This window comes from Xyrauchen texanus, chromosome 1, assembly GCF_025860055.1.
Source record: "Xyrauchen texanus isolate HMW12.3.18 chromosome 1, RBS_HiC_50CHRs, whole genome shotgun sequence".
In the NCBI taxonomy this organism is placed as follows: Eukaryota; Metazoa; Chordata; class Actinopteri; order Cypriniformes; family Catostomidae; genus Xyrauchen; species Xyrauchen texanus.
Genome location: NC_068276.1, coordinates 53,630,942 through 53,648,330, shown reverse-complemented (window position 1 = coordinate 53,648,330; position 17,389 = coordinate 53,630,942). Strand labels below are relative to the sequence as shown.

General features: G+C 38.7%; 1 protein-coding gene across 4 annotated transcripts in view; it reads right to left on the bottom strand.

Annotated features, from left to right (window-relative positions):
- The window catches only part of LOC127654638 (Kv channel-interacting protein 4-like), a 238,566-nt gene that overhangs the window by 75,664 nt on the left and 145,513 nt on the right, over positions 1 to 17,389 (bottom strand). Inside the window, exon 1 of one of the 4 annotated variants that reach the window (XM_052145315.1) lies at positions 9,814 to 10,162. The exons of the other annotated variants lie outside the window; for them this stretch is intronic. Coding sequence (XP_052001275.1) covers positions 9,814 to 9,871 — 58 coding nt within the window. The 5' untranslated portion in view covers positions 9,872 to 10,162. Of the gene's footprint in view, positions 1 to 9,813; positions 10,163 to 17,389 lie in introns of those variants that run through there. 4 annotated transcript variants of the gene reach the window in all.

Sequence of the window (17,389 nt, the reverse complement as noted above, 5' to 3'; positions counted from 1 at the left end):
TGGGGAAATCTGGATCCACAGACCAAAATACCCAGCTGAATAATGGAAAAAAATACAAGCTCTTGTATTTAAGTCTATTAAAATATAGCCACACCATCTAGTTCCTTTGTAATATATTATTGGACTTCCTGTAGTGACCACTGGGGATCACTGTATCTGGTCTTTCATTTCCTATACTGTATATACAGTAAACATCTTTTATATATCCATGCAAGATTTTCTTAGAGAGTTTTGCATTCCAATTAAAATAGGATTGTGCTAAAAAGCTGCATTTAAGTCCAAGAAAATAATAGAAAAATGCCATGATTTCAGTTATTAATGATGTATCTCAAAAGCATATTTATTTAAAATATTTTGAACAAGTAATTTTAAGTATCTTGTTCAAAAAAGGCAGATTTGAAATAAATAAATAAATAAATAAATACTGAGAACAGAAGGACCAAGAATGCTTTTGAGCAGCGGTTTTACAACAGCTACTTTTATTGAATTTGGGAAATAACCAGATATCCAAAAAAATTCCAATCCATTCATCTCCAGTGAACTAATTTAATTCAAGAAAATGTGTGGGAGTTGGATCAGAAATAATCAGATTCAGAAAAATAAAATAATCAAATAAAATCTTTGATTTAGTAAAAATAATCTCTCTTCACCTGCTCTCGGATCCAATTCCCAAGAAGTGTTTTGAATACCGTACATCACTTTTCTACATAGCGCTGCTTTAATGTTTTGACATAAAAACCTGAACTGATTGTAACTTTTGACTCCAGTTACTTTTCAGGATATTTTCACACTGTAAATTACAGTATTTATTCTATTAATATAAAGATCTGGTGCATGCAATCTTTTAAAACTTTTCAGTATGATCATAATTCAGTAGCCATCCATACAAAAAAAAGTCAGAGAACTACAAATGTTCAAGCTTCTTCTAACAACTTCAGAAATTAATTTTGTATTATTTGCTCTTACAGTTTATACGTCTTTACAGTGTAAGATCCTGTGAATTGTTACAAGAGGAATTGATCTTAAATCCTCTATTAGTGAACAATCCTTTTAAAACTAATAAACGCAAGCTTAGCTAAGCTCCTGTCTTTACGTGATAGGACACCATTGTGGGATGACAGATGTTAATCCAAGGCCAAACATGCAATTTAAAGGCCTCTCATTGAACCTAATATAGACCTATGATTAATTCTAATATAAAACACATTTGAGAGTCACATGGGTAAGGACTGAATTAAAACAGGTTTCAACTAAAGCAAGCACAACCCATTTTAAATGCTCATTTAACTGTGCTTCTTTTAACCGCAACATTCTTAGAGTGCTTTATCAATATATAGGCTTATACTGTACATGGCATAGTAAGTTCAGCCAAGTAATTTGTATTTAGAAAACAGGATTTGGGGAGTTTCGCAAGCTAGAACAAGACATTGTGCATGTTACTAAAATAAAAGTACTAAAAGGTTACAGCATGTTATTATTAGAAGTACCATATACAGTAACTACCATGATACATAACAAAAGTAGTTGTATTAGCATAACTATACCATGGTGCCACCACAGTACATTTTTGTAGGGGAAGGGCTTAATTCCTAAAGCTTCATTCCTTTACGAAAGCCATCTAAGGACATACTAAGTTTGTCCTGACAGATGCGAGCCATTAAGAAATCACTACTCGTATATTGATCAGGTGTTCAGAGGAAAAAGAATCAAATGAAAATTCATATCTTGATGAATTGTGCATGGTTATAAACAGGACATGTGTACTGCGATTCTACTGGTTATCACAAAAGTTTTGAACATGTTAATTTGACCCTTGAAAAAATTATATCTGCGTGAGTGGACTCATATACTGTATAGCAACAGTGCTTGCTCCCAGTGACAGCTGCTCTCCCTGCGGTGGGTGTAGAGTCATGTTTGTTCTCTTTCCTTGTTTATAAGTGTAAACACCAGAAGGGCCAGGACTGAAGTGCAGCCAGAAGTGCAGAGAAACCAAATCAATTAGCAAACACACTGAGAGGACAGTTAGTTTTGAGACAAGATCCTTCTGCAATGTGCGAGGACAAAAGAACAAAAAAATTAACAGTCATCCACTCACAAATGAACCACACATTGGAGTGGAGGCCGACTTCATACTTATCAAAGAAATTGGAGTATGCCTGTGTCCCCTTAGTTCACTTCAAAAGCACAAGCATATTTTTCCCTAATGTATTGGGATGGTGTGTGTGATGCTTTTGTCAGAGTGGCACTGGTTAAACAGAAGTTCTTGAGATGGCAAAAAGACAGGCCGGTAAATTAATGTGAAGCAGAGTGGGAGTAAAGTGGCTCTAAACCCTTCTGTTCAGTGTCTCTGAAAGCAAGCAGGCACAATCATCAAAGCCCACTGGATGCACTCTTACAGCGGGCATGGAGGACTAGTTGACATACTCTCTTCTGTCCTCACATAAGTGGATACACTCAACACATGCTCTTCTATTTGTTTTCATGAGTCGCACACATTGAAGTGTACCCAAGAGCACATACAAACCATTATGTATGCAGACACACACCAAAAAAAAAAAAAAACTTTAAAAGCCCATCCCATGGTCTGAAATATTAAATATTTGCTCTGGAAAATTACACAGACCACTACCATATTATTTTAGATGAAGGACAAAAATCTGAACTTGAATGAATTGAGTTGAACAGAAAATTAAAGAAATAAAGAAAGAAAGAGATGGTAGATAGATAGATAGATAGATAGATAGATAGATAGATAGATAGATAGATAGATAGATAGATAGATAGATAGATAGATAGATAGAAGTCTACTGAGAAGGAAGGAAGGAAGGAAGGAAGGAAGGAAGAAAGGAAGGAAGGAAGAAAGAAAGGACACAGAAATATAGAAATACACTGAAAAGGGAGAAAGGAAGAATGGAATGAGGAAGCCCACTGAAAGATAAGTAAGGAAGATAGAAAGAAATCCACAGAAAAGAAAGGAAGGAAGGAAGGAATGGAGCCCACCGAAAAGGTTGGAAAGAAAGAAAGAAAGAAAGAAAGAAAGAAAGAAAGAAAGAAAGAAAGAAAGAAGCCCAATAGAAAGGTTGGAATTAAATAAATAAATAAATGAATGAACAAACGAATGAATGAATGAATGAAGCCCAATGAAAATAAAGAAAGACAGACAGAAGTTCACTGACAAGGGAGAAAGGAAGGAAGGATGGAATGAAGAAGCCCACTGAAAAATAAGGAAGGAAGGAAGAATGAAAAGAGGGAAGGAAAAGAGCTCACTGAAAAGGTTGGAAATGAATGAATAAACGAAAGAAAGAAAAGACAAAATTAAAGATAGAAGTCCACTGACAAAGAAGAAAAAGTTTTTTTAATTGGCACTTTTCTTATAACAAAACTATTTTAAACATTAAACCAAAAAACAATTCACAGAAAGCATCATACATTTAAGGCATAATTAAAAAGTCAAAGTCAAATAATTTTCATAAATTGTACATAAAACTTAATTTATCCCCCAAATGTCCATAAACACTGGTAAACACACCACTAACTTATAATATGAATATTCCACTCTCAGTCGAGCAGCAACCACACCCATAAACATGGCCCATAAATGAATAGTTTGAATGAAAACAAAAATCCATATAAAGAACATCACCATTGAGTTAAAGGAAAAAGATCACCTAATCTTGTACATTGCATTATAAGATGAAAAATGGATACATTTTCAGAGCAGAAAGGACATCCCACCTCAATAATAGGATCAAGGTGTGCCACATGTCTGTTTGTAGCTGTAATTCCATGTACAATCTTCCATTGTAGATCACCTGTTCTCTTATCAATTGAACGTTTGTACAAGGAACGCCAGCTACATTTAGAGGAAGAGTCAGTGCCAAAAATCTCAGTCCATCTCGTTGAAGGGATCCCAAATGTAAAATTTGACACTTTTACACAGGTGACACAGAGAGCTTTTTTCACTGTGAACTCAAAATCCTCAAGTTGTGGTGTTTGAAAAGACAGTAGGCAGTTCTCTTCCTCCTGCCATTCCCCCACATCAGCATTTACAATCAAAGAGGGAATAAATGTATTCACAATTTCATCTCTATTCGTCTAGCACAGCTGGACTATCAAGGAAAAGTTTGTTTATTTACATTCACCCAAACACCTCTGCAACAAGTTGTTTCGTTAAATGTGTCAACCTCATCCCAGCTCTCTCCGCCAACACTTCCAGACTGTCAAGTCAACCTTTATTTATAGAGCACATTTAAAAACAACAGAAGCTGACCCAAAGTACCCAGACTGGTACTGAGAAGATGCCCCAGCTTTACACAACCAGCAGACACTAAGTTTGAACAACTTGCATAAAAGAAAAGTCTTGATGGTTGGAATGTGTTAAAAAACAGAGGCTCCTCCAAAAGCCATGTCCCAGCAATTGTCACTGATCTTGACATTGAAAAAACCCTCCAAGACAGATTTATAGAATAGAGTAAGATCTGTGAGCTCACAATACTCTAACTTCATGAGAAAAAGATGCTTATTGGGCCCCATTCCTCCTGCTCTTTTAAAAGTACTGCTGCTGTATCATGCCAGACAATGTCACTATTGTATAAAAGTCTCTGTGCAGCTTGCAAACGGAATGTCATTATTCTGGACTTGATGTCTATCAGATTTTGTCCCCCTTTTTGGATGGAAGAAAAAAAAAACAGGATCTGAGCCCATGCTGTCCTGACCAAAAGAAAGTTACCAACTTTCACACACTTTCTCCACTACACCCTCCCAGTTAATTATCTGACCTCATATAAACTCCTAAAATTTTTTGCCCTTCTTTACACCAACTAAGGTTCCCTGGAAACTGTGGCAAAGACTCCAAGGAACTTTGACCAGCCCAAAAAGTTTACTTTGGCTGTTGAGGCCTTCTCATAACAAAGTATCCTGTCCATCCCTGAAAAAAAGTCACATCATTAGCATAGGTAAAATGGCTGGGTGATAGGACAATGTCAATGGATATCGACGATGTCTTACAAAGATCCCGATGCTGATTCAGATCAAACATGATTGACAATAAAGGGAAATGGCAAAAGCATGGATCTGGGAAGTCGCCATATATATAAAAACAGTGGCCAGGGTGTGAAAATAGCCGTGGTGATTACACCGTCATCACCGTGCAAATTGGTGGATTTGTGAGGCAGAAACAGCAGCAGTAAGTTTAACAGCAGCCTCTCACGGCCAACACTGAGTGTGACCTACACAGCAAGACACTCATAAATTATGAGTCATAACTATCAACTTATTCAAAAACCAACAATGTAAGAAATCCGCAATTACATACTTATAATTATCTGGGTTTGACTTCAAAATATAAACAGCTTTGAGAACAACACCTGCCACATGTTATAAACCAGTAATAAAGGTGGTAAAGTTTACATGTAAAGTGAAACAGAGAAGAGGGCAAAAAAATGTGTGTCTATTGATTTTTGCTTCAGCTGCCAAGTAATTTTAGATTATGTACATGTATTGTAAAACCAGAAGTCAGGTTCCTCTCAAGTTTTTTTTTTTTTTCAGCACTAAATAAAATTGAAAGGAGATTTTTCCTTGCTAGTCACTTTAGCTTGATCACAGGGGGTTTTCAAACAACAAGGCATGGTTTTCTATAAAGCTGCTTTGAAACTGTGTATTGTGAAAAGTGCTAAACAAATATAAATTGTGAATCGTGAAATGTGTTGGGGTAATGCGTTACAAGTAATGTGTTATGTAATCAGATTACTTTTTCGAAGTAACAAGTAAAGTAACATGTTAATTTTTAAATTAAGCACTGAGATGACTTAAGTCTCTGGCATTGTAAATGGGCACCGCATATGATAACATATGATGCAGGTTCAGATGTTGAACATTGTTGGATTTGTTAAGACGGTGGTTATTCTTTATTATTCCTGTTGTTCCTTTAATGTCTTTTGTATGCAATACAGGGCTTATTTGTATGGAATTGCATAGCATAACAGAAGAGACAGTGGCAATGAGAAACAAGAATTAATGCAAAAATAGTCCAAAAACAACGTAACATTTTACTTTCCTTCAAAAGTAACTTTTTAATTAAGTTACTTTTTAAAGAGTAACACAATATTCTAACAAGTTACCCAATACTGAGAATAATGACATGTAATCTCTTTTGCTGAATGATTTCTTTCACCAAAGCATGTTTATTTCTATCCCTCCCACCATTACCATTCAACAAATGGTAAAGCATAAAGCGGAGTGACTTGCGCATACTTTTACTACAAGGTGAGACTCAATACATCTACTCACACATTTTTTTTTCTTTTAGAAAAACCACAACCACTTTATTCATGCCTGCACCAGATGTAATGTTTTCATGACCTACCTCATCTCCAACCGTCATGAGTACGTTCTCCACCATGACACCATCAACAGATACACCTGAATCCATTACGCAATGATAGCGACAGCGTCTCTTCCTGAGACGCCATCCTATTGCGCAACCTTTGCTACTAGAATAAACCTCTTACATTGTAAATCTCAAACCATGCAAAAAAGAAAAATTTAAATGAGAAAAAGTTGAAAGTCCACTAACAAAGGAAGGAAGGAAGGAAGGAGCCACACTGAAAGAAAGTACAGCAAAAAGTTCTGGTGTGGTACTATGGTTCAGGGATAGATTCAGATAGTTACACCATGATGCTTTACACTGTATATGATGGTCTTGAATGATTAGCATGAACATACTGTACTATGGTATTTTTTGGTCCTTCAAAGAACCTATAGTGATACCAAGGTTCATTCAAGTATGACTGTGCTGGTCATATGGCAGTTTATCAGTTGAAGTGTAAACTGCTCCTCTAGCTTTCTACTGCCTCCATAATACAGAGCTGCATGGAGTTCAGATAAACCTACAAACCCACAAAACTCCCACTGTGAAAATCTGGGTTCCTCTGTCTGCTTACAATGCACAAAATGGTCTTCTTTATGATCTATTGCCTAGGAGAAGTCTGCCCATTCATTTTATTTCCAACCTGTTCCACAAACCATCCATAAAATATAGGTTAGGAATGAGCCACTATATATAACTTTCTCTATAGATATACCTGTTATAAATTTACTCACTACACTTCAAACCTCACATCCCAGAGCTTGCTTATATAAGAAACAACAAAACTATTTCACATGGGAGAGGAAGGATACTATTGATTTATTCTACTGTTTATTGTATTTTGGCATGATTTTCATAAGATTAAAAGGAATTTTCCATTCCTGTTTAGAATTTAGAAACCAAATCCTATTTGTCCCTACACTAAATTAGCTTCTTTAAACTATAGCATTTTCTTAAGTTTAAAATATTAAAGGTGCAAATTTGAAAGTGTCAACACTAACACTTAATAAAAGGTTCAAATAAAATTATTTTGACCAGAACGATCTGTTTATGCAGATCGATCTCACTGGGAAATCGGTGATAGGAGGTCAAATCTTTTGTTTGCTAAAATCGGTCTATGTTTTATGAACTGCCTCCAATGGTCAAAGCTGGAACTGCAGCAGTGTGCATATGCACCTGAACCCGAAACAGTGTTTTTTTTAACTTAATCTCTCTAGCAAAAGATCATCAATGGCACAGCACAGGCCATTTTTGGGATATGAACATTTACTGTTAAAGTAGGCGTTTTCCTGAATTCAGCACATTGGGACTCAAATTCAGGTGTAAAATTATTTGGAAATAACACTGGTTTATGAATCAGTCCGACATACTGTGCAGAATCTAACATTTATCCTAATGTGACGCTCCTGTTCTACCCGCTCCGTACGGGACTCAAACCGGCATCTCAGGCACGGGAGACGGGTGTGCCAACAAGGAGGCTAAAGGCTACAGCCTCTAACGTCAGTCGCTAGTGCACCTCTTGAGGTCAGGAGAGTGAGGTTTATACACATTGCACAGCTATCTACCAGCAGGCTCCCAATACACTTACCCCCCTACTCCCATTACACTCACCTCCCTAAACCTCACTCCCATCCGGGTCATGGCACCATTGTGATGCTCCTGTTCTACCTGCTCTGTACAGGACTCGAACCGGCGTCTCCGGCATGGGAGGCTGGTGTGCTAACAGGAGGCTAAAGGCTACAGTATCTAGTGCACCTCTTGAGGTCAGGAGAGTGAGGTTTATACACACTGCACAGCTATCTATCAGCTGGCTCCCGTTACACTCACCACCCTAAACCTCACTCCCATCCGGGTCACAGCACCATTGTGATGCTCCTGTTCTACTTGCTCCGTACGGGACTGGAACTGGCGTCTCTGTCATGGGAGGCGGGAGTGCTAACAAGGAGGCTAAAGTTGACATCTTCTAGCATCAGTCACTAGTGCACCTCTTGAGGTCAGGAGAGTGAGGTTTATACATATTGTACAGCTATCTATCAACTGGCTCCCGTTACACTCATCCCCCTAAAGCTCACTCCCATCCGGGTCACGGCACCATTGTGATGCTCCTGTTCTACTTGCTCCGAACAGGACTCGAACTGGCGTCTCCGTCATGGGAGGTGGGAGTGCTAACCAGGAGGCTAAAGTTTACATCTTCTGAGTGAGGTTTATTCACATTGCACAGCTATCTGTCAACTGGCTCCCATTACACTAACATATTGTACTGATGACACCTCTCTAAATGATCTCTAAGAAACACATGCAGTTTAAGGTTGGAGATATTAAACAAAACTTATGCTTTGCCTCTATAACCTTAAAAAATAGTCTCCAAAATGACAGCAAATAAAGTAAACAGGACAGCATAGATTTCAGATAGAATACAATTTTTAAAAGCAGATATTTTCCTCTTTGTTCTTTACCATTATGTAATGATGCAGTAATCACTAATTTTAACATTCAAACCATAGAGAGTTACAGTCCAGGGCAGAGCTAGATGCTTCTTGTACGCTGAGCAATTATTACTGCTTGCTGAGATTTAATGTTTAAACAAATATGAAAGGCCATGCAATTATATGTGTTTGTTGAACTCTAATGATATTACTTCAGATATGCTAGTTTTAAGCAATAAACCACCAAAGCGAGCTTTTCATGACCATAGTAACGACACAGCATTTAATCCAAAAATGTACTCAAGTGAAACCACAATGTAGGTTGGAGTATGTGATGCCAGATTTATGTGGACTATGTGGAAGGTGAATGGGATTTAATTTCACAGCCTGATGGCCTGGCAGATATTCTATAAGAATTCCTATAAAATCTGGCACCACATTACTAATGGCCCTTTCATGAAATTAATGCTGGAATAAGTGTTTATCCTCATTTCTTTAGATAATATATTTTAAAGGATATTTTGCACACAAAAAGGGAATGATATAAATACGGATTAAGAATGTGTAGGTAAAATGGCCATTAAAAAATTTACCATAAAATAAATATAAAGTCTTCAGAGGTTCTTCAAAAAACAAAACAATTAATATTCTAATATATAATTTTGAACACATCTCAAAACGTCTTTTCTACAAAAACTTTCTAGGAACCTTTCCTTTGGATTTCAACAAAGTATTCATGAATACCATAAATTAGCTGTCTGGTCATGTACTCTTTTCTACAGGGGAAAATTACACCAAAGTAAGAACACATCTTATATTTTGAAACACTTATGAAAATAAGAACAAATTAGTGTGCATTAATAATTTTTACAATCAAATATTTCTGTTTAATTTTAAAAAGTAATAAGATCATGTGTTTTGCAGAATTAATAGTAATACAAATAATACTGTTAATTACTTATTATTCATACTAATATATATGATATATGTCATACAATGAAACTGCTTTTTAGTGCCTACCTGTTCTTTTTCTCCTTTGTTTTGTTTGCAGAGAAAATATTACCATCAAAGCACCCATGTTGCTCCCTCTCGCCCTATGTCAGCTCTGCTCAGTGGTTCAGAAATTTAGCTGTGAGCTTTCTCTTGTGGAGAAAGCGCACCTCCACAGTTGTCCAGCAACAACTGACTCTCCTCAAGTGCAGTTCAACTCCCTCGTGCACACATGCACTAGATCTCAAGGATGTCTGACCAATCTCACCAGTTTTAGATGAACTGGGGGAGATTTGGATTCTTTCAAACAATTCCTCAAAGCTGTGCTACTTTAGAGCAGTTGAGCAGCAGTTTAATTAAGCTCTGTGCTTTCAGCGAGTCCTCGTTGTGCACTCTGCTTGCCGTGCCTCCACTCTTTCAACAGATACTTCTTCACAGGAAATGAGGAAGGCGGGAGGGAGCAGGAAGAGGGAGGAGAGGGCAAAGTGTGAAACTGAGCACTGTTGCTGCCTGCGAGTGAGTCAATGCAAAGTAGTTGTTTCCGACTCTGAGTTCTATAAGCAAAAACATTACTGTGACAAATGTGTTAAAATGGCTTTGGCAAGTAAATACAAATGTATTTAAGGTAACTTTAAAAGGAACTTCAGTGGAGGCTCCAAGTAAAATCCTACTTGGAGGCCCCTTGTCCCATCTAGTTACAACTCTATCCTTGCAGTTACATTCTTCCTTCCCTCTCGGGCCACAAGGGGGCCCCTTATAATTGTGTAATTGAGCCATAACAGCTATCTGGTTCTTACTTGAGATAAAAGAAGTACAAATATTGCTTTGTGAGGACCCCTGGTGATTCGGGGGCCCTAAATGTCCGCTTACCTCAAAGAAAAATGTCAAAAGTTTATTAAGGATGCATCTTTTTAATTCAGAATCCCATGTGGCGACACATATGTGTAATATCCCTCAAATTAAGCCTGCAAAACAAAACGCAATCACGATCTTTACATTTTTGTGACAGGTGCAGTTTTAATGAGACAGAGACTATCGTGTCTGCACGTGCAATAACCTACACTGTTTGTATCTAATATGCCAGAAAAAAAAAAACAGTAAATAATCCAGTTACAAATACAGTAAAAATTAAATGGCTGATGGATTTTCTCCTTTCACTCGCTATTGGCAGCTACTGTAAATAAAAAATAAATAAAAAACAGCTTCTAAAACCGGCCTAAGCTGGTTTACTGGCTGAAGCTGGTCTCTCAGCAAGGACAGGCAAGTGCACAGCTGGTTCTATCTGTCTGTCTGTCTGTCTGTCTATGTGTGTGTGTGTGTTTTGCTGCATGTAAGCTACCAGCATTAGCTGGCATGCTGGCTGTTTTAATTCAAGTGCACCAATCTTGCTGGAGCAAGGTAAGCCAACACTCATGAAAATGAGAGTGTGTAATGCATAATAATACATATACTTCAAACTAGTTCTCAAACTCAGCCACCCTTCATTAAAATATTTTTCAGTGAGTAATGTAAAAAGGCTCTAAATCAAAGGACCAGCAGCATGACGACTTAAAAATTGGTGGGCTTCTGCTGCTTGTGTATGGTAAAGTGACTTCTCTGAAAAACATATTAATCAAGATTTCTTCAGATTGCGGTATGTAAACAACAATTTGGTCTTAATCAAAAAAGCAGTCACAGGGTAATTTAAGAGTAGTGTGCATCAGAGCCCACATAATCATGAATATGGAAAGAGACAGCGTCACATGCGGATTTCTCAGAATTGAACACTGTGTGAAGTTAGACTTCCATGGATACTCAAGGGTGGGGGGGCTCTTAAGCACCATCGATGAGAAATTCATCATTATGTTGCGCATAAGAATGTCTCCACTGTGCTCTTTCTACTTGTGCAAGTCTTTAAAGCTTCTGATTCGCAAAAGCAGGCACAAATGATTGGCTATGAATGTGTGGGTGTGCAAATTGCAAATGTAAAGAGCCTTCGCTTTGAGCCATGGTTCAAATTGTTTTCCAGTCACTCTGACATTTGACAGATGACAGCTAAATTTTTCCAATTTCATTTCTGACAAAAGAAAATCTGATAAGTGCATTTGAACTGCTCCAACATTAGTCATGTTCTTTTCTTTAAAAGTCCTTTGACATTTCAAAACTTTATGGAAATTTCTATCTGATGTACACATTTGCTTTGCGCGTGGTTAGAAGACACCTCAAAGTGGCCATCAAAGGTGGAAAAAAGTCAGAAAATTCAGAATTGGTTCTTATTCCCAATTATTTCTTATTTAAAAAAAATTCTGGAAACTAATTATTTTTATGATGTCAGGTTCTGTTAAAAGTTTTTGAATATCTGCATTCTTCCAATGATGAATAACTCTATGCATAAAGAGAGACTTGTAACGGCTGACATCTGGTGACCCCTTTTTTGTAAGATTAGTCAGCAGGCTGGTGACGGTCAAAAAATTTGGCACAAACCTGCGATAATAGCCAGGCAGCCCCGGGAACTGTCTCACTGCCTTTTTGGTCTTAGGTCTCGTGTAAGCTGCAATTTCTGCGGTTTTATCAATTTGGTTGAAAGTGGATGTGGAAGCCATACTGCCACCCGCACAATTGTGCACTTCTTTGGGTTTGCCATGAGTCTCACCCATCTCAACGACCTCAGGGCAGCCCTCAGATGCCGCAGGTGCCGCTGCCAATCATTGCTGAAAATGATGATGTCATAAGCAGGACATGGTCTAAGTAATCTGTCCATGAGTCACAGAAACATAGCTGGGGCCCCGTCACAAATTAGTCTCTTTGTTAAATCCAGTGTCAAATAAAAGCAAACCGCGCCTAACCGATCAAGTAGCTTATCAATCAGAGGCATCGTGTAATTTAGACACCCCATTGACTTTTCTATAATCCACACAGAACCGGACTGAGCTGTCACTCTTAGAAACCAAAACCACTAGGCTGGCCCAGTCACTGTAGGATTCTTCTATTACCCCCATATCCAGCATGGCATTTCATTCTTCCCGAACCACTTTTTTATGCTCAGGTAATCGGTAGGGACTACTACGTACCACTACCTTTGGGGCCATTTCGATATGGTGCTGTATGAGATTCATATGACTGGGAAGAAGGGAGAACATGTTGGAAAATTCTGCTTGCAACCTGGCAACCTCCGTGACTTGGGATGATGAGAGGTGGTCTCCACAAGTGACCGAGGTGACTTGATCAATGACTTAATTTCACCTCCTTTCCAAGCTCCTCCCTCTCCGGAACCACCACTGCCAAAGTCACTGGGACTGCCTCTCTCCTCGGTTTCAGGAGGTTGATGTGGTAAATCTGATATGCTCCGCCTCTTTCCGTTAGTTTCACCTCATAATTTATTTCCTCAACTCGCCGTTTGACCTCAAAAGGTTCTTGCTACTTGAAGAGTAATTTACAGCTCGATGTGGGGAGCAATACAAGGACTTTATCTCCTGGTGTAAATTCCCATAGTCGAGTACCCAAATTATAAAGCCAGCTTTGACGTTCTTGAGCCTGTTGCATATTCTTCTTCGTTAATTACCCAGTGTGTGGTGTTTTGCTCTTAGGTCAAGAACGTATTGAATTTCGTTTTTGATGTTTGACAGTCCCTCCTCCCAATTTTCCTAAGTGACCCACCATCGGATTACAATAAGCCATCTGGAATAACATTTCCTGATGGATCTGCGGTATTAACAATTGGGTTGTATCCTCCTTTGTCTGAGTGTCCTGCGTCACTCGATACAACCGATCCTTGATAATTGAAAAATATGGATATGTGCATAGAGTGCAGTGCCTGGCTGGAGGTTTTGACTATCAATTACTTTAACTTCATCAAATGCGTGCCAAAGAGTTTCACCTTGCTTCGGCTCAAGAGGGAAATCCCCTGCAGGGAATCCTTTTAAGGGTTGGTGAAGCCGTGTCTTCCCCCTCCCTTATGTCCTCCTGACGTGGAGCTGACATAGATGGCCCTGGTACCACCTCCCCAGCCAGCGAATCACACACTAATACACTGTGTTGTAGGACCCATCCACACATATTCCCCTCAATAAAGTTGTCAATTCCGGCTAATTCGTACCCAAAATTAGTGGATGGGAGAGGCAGGGACTAACCACAGACTCAATACTATGCTTTTGTCCTCAAAATTGAATAATGACCATCACTGCAGGGTAATTCTGAATATCCCCGAGCACACACCTTACCTTAACCTGCTGGCCTGTATCCAAAGCCTAGGATTGAACCAAGCTTTGGTAAATGGAGGTTTTATAACATCCTGAATCTCCTAAGGCTTGGTATGTACCCCCCTTAATACTCACAAGTACCCAGTATGCCCATGCTTGTTTGGGGATGGCCTGTGGCGCATCAAGGATCTGGACCAATGTTTCCACCTCCATCATGGGGCATCGGTCCTAGAAATGCCCAGGCTCCCCGCAGCTCCAGCAGACCGGCCCTTAGCGTGATGTACGGTATGGCTGTAGGTGATTCCTGCTCCTTAGGACCTGCCGTTCCTCCGCTTGAGCCTGGAAGAACGCCTGGAACCGCTGCTTCTGTTCCATAAACAGCTCAAGTAGAGACTGATGTGGGCTTGGTAGATGCTGGCGATGGTCTTGAATAATTCGGCCAGCTGCGAGGACTCAATGATGGCATTTCTTCCTCTTATTTCCCGGGTTTCGGAACAAATATAACAAATCTCTTGCTCTCTTGTAAAGGAGAACACGGGAGCCGGGCAAACAATCCAACGTAAATCTTTATTTCTAAACGTTCTGCTTATCACAGTGAATGCACACATGAAGACGGCTGCATGCATCTCTCTCTGCCCTCCACCTCTCTGGATTGCCCTTTTATCCCTCTCCAGCTCTAACTGCAACACAGAACAGCTGTTAGAGATAATTTCCCACAGGTGTCAATCCTTACTGTTCTTCCTCTTCTTCAGCCTTGCTCTTCACAGACGTTGCTTAGCCACGGCTACATCACCACAGTGTATCAATCAATGCCTACATTTTCACCTATTTTGCTTGTGAAATAGCTACTAGATAGCCAGCTAGCTAGCATCTGAAAGACTGTGCATGTGTTTACGCATTTGGCATTTGTTCATACGTGTGATCAACTGAAACAGAAGTGGGAAATTTTAACTTTGATAATCCCACCTCTGACTTCGTCTGGAATACAGCATAACATATCATATAACATTCCAGACCAACTTTCATGTAACAGAAAGTCTAGAGCTTCTGTCATCTCTTAAACCCAAATACAAAGAGCCTCACCTGGAGCTCCTACAGAGTTCAACAAAGCCTCCACGAAGCAGTTAGTCACACACAGATATGCTCACATTAAAGTTTAATTCCACCCACACCTTGTTCATCCACAAACCCAGCAAACCTGAACAAGCTCACCACAAAGGACCGTCATCAAAGGCCAATTTTCTCAGTGTGTCAATGGCCACTTCCGTGAGCTCAGCATGTGGAAATGATCTCAAGGTCTCCTGTGGAAACAGAATGAAGGCACACACAGAGGCAGCAACAAACTCTCACCTTTTGTTCTCTTTTATCTTCTTTCAGTCACTCTATGTCTACAATTGGTGACATTTTATCAAAGATTCAAGTAAAACTGAGTGCAGTGACACTGTAATGGCTTTTCTAGTGCAGAGTAAAAGAAAGAGTCTTTGGAAAAGCCTGCCTTCTACTGTTTGAATGCTGAAAATATTTCAAATATAAACCTAACCGATGTTTTTCTGTAGTGTCAAGCCAGGAAGCAATCCTTTGGGACTGACAGCTGAATAACCTATTAAATCGGTGGTGTTATTTGTATTATTATTATTTGTATTGATGTATATCTATTAAATTGTTTCTAGTTGTGTCAGACATTTTTACTTTTGTGTGTGTGTGTGGGGTGGGGTGTGTAAACTAAAGAGGTTATAATGAATTCTGTGATGCCATGTACAGATATCCTGCACATTTGCATATTTATATACAGAAACACTGATGAGTGTGTCATCATCAGTGCTCCTGTTTCCTATCATTTGTGATTTAGCACCATGGACAGCATCACAACAGAGCAGAATGGCCAGCAAGCAATGTGAAAAATGGACACACAGCCGGAGTCACTTAATACTCATCAGCTCAGAGAATAAAAAGAAGTGCCAATGTTGGTTCAGTAGCATTGCCAGTGCGATAATGCCAGTTTAAATGAGCACTTCCCTTCAACAACAAAACCTTCACACATTCACCCAGCACTAATAAATCAAGATCCTCCACAATAAAAGCAGAAACTCTTTTTGGCCATATTCCTTTTGCCATAACACCTATGCACTTTAACTGTAATCAGACATCTCATACATACATACATACAACTTTTTCTTCAAAACAATGAATTATGAAACTAATAATAACCCGGTAGGACATCCACTGTAATGCAAAGAAAATACAAATAAAAAATAACTATTATATTTCAGATTTGCAAGCTATACACCAATGTGTGCACAAATAAAATCAAAAGAAGGAATTCAATTAAATTGTTTATTTATAATTAAAAACATTTTGTAATTTTTTTAAATCTTTAGTTTAATTTTTTAATAAAAATAAATAAAAAAAGATGTGTAATTTTTTGTTTCAAAATCAAACATTACAAACAGATGTTGCTGTACTAAGTGAAGAGAGCATGCTAACATACGCCGAGTAACCACAGAGAGGCAGTATGAGACATGTTTGAAACTATTTGTGTTCTATTCCATAACCTGATTTACTCGGTTACTTTTTAAATTTTTGACAGTAATCTGTATTTTTTTCCCTATATTTCTGTTGTAGCATTTGATATCTAAACAAGAAAAATATTGAAAATTGCATTAGTGCCACATGATAACAGTAGGGCTTATTTATCATCAGTGACATGTCGTCATAGATTGGGTTACCTACCATCTGTCTTTGGCCACAAATATTATTACAAATTCTAGGAAGAGGCTGAAACTTAAGTACAGATTCATAATTTCATAACTGAAAGAAACCTGAGAGAATAATTATCTGAATTGAATCACCCTTCACAGGGTTTGTGCCTAAATGTTCTGGTGTTCTGTGTTTTCACTTTATATGAACTCGAATAACACAAACAGAGTGTTTTCTCGCACATCATAAAATGCAGACCCCTGCCAACGATGAATATTTATGCACAAATACATACATACGGGGTTAAATTGTGATTTTAAAGGAAGGGGAACCCTAAAATCTGGTAGTGACCTTGGTGCCCTGGGACAGAAAAGACATGACATTCTAATACCCAAGAAGTCCATCCATCCATCCATCCATCCATCCATCCATCCATCCATCAATCTTCTATAGCCGCTTGTCCTAGGATCACGGGTAGTGCTGGAGACTATCCCAGATGTCTTGGGCTGAAGGCAGGGAAACATCACAGGGCAACACACACAGACGTATACATTCACACACTCACTCTCTCCTATGGGCAATTTAGAGTTTCCAATTCACCTGTCCTGCAAGTTTTTGGACCATGGGGAAACCAGAGCACCCAGAGAAAACCCATGAGAGCACGGGGAGCACATGCTCCACTAGAAAGGCCCTGGGTGAGTCATGACTCAAACCGGGGACCTTCTTGCTGT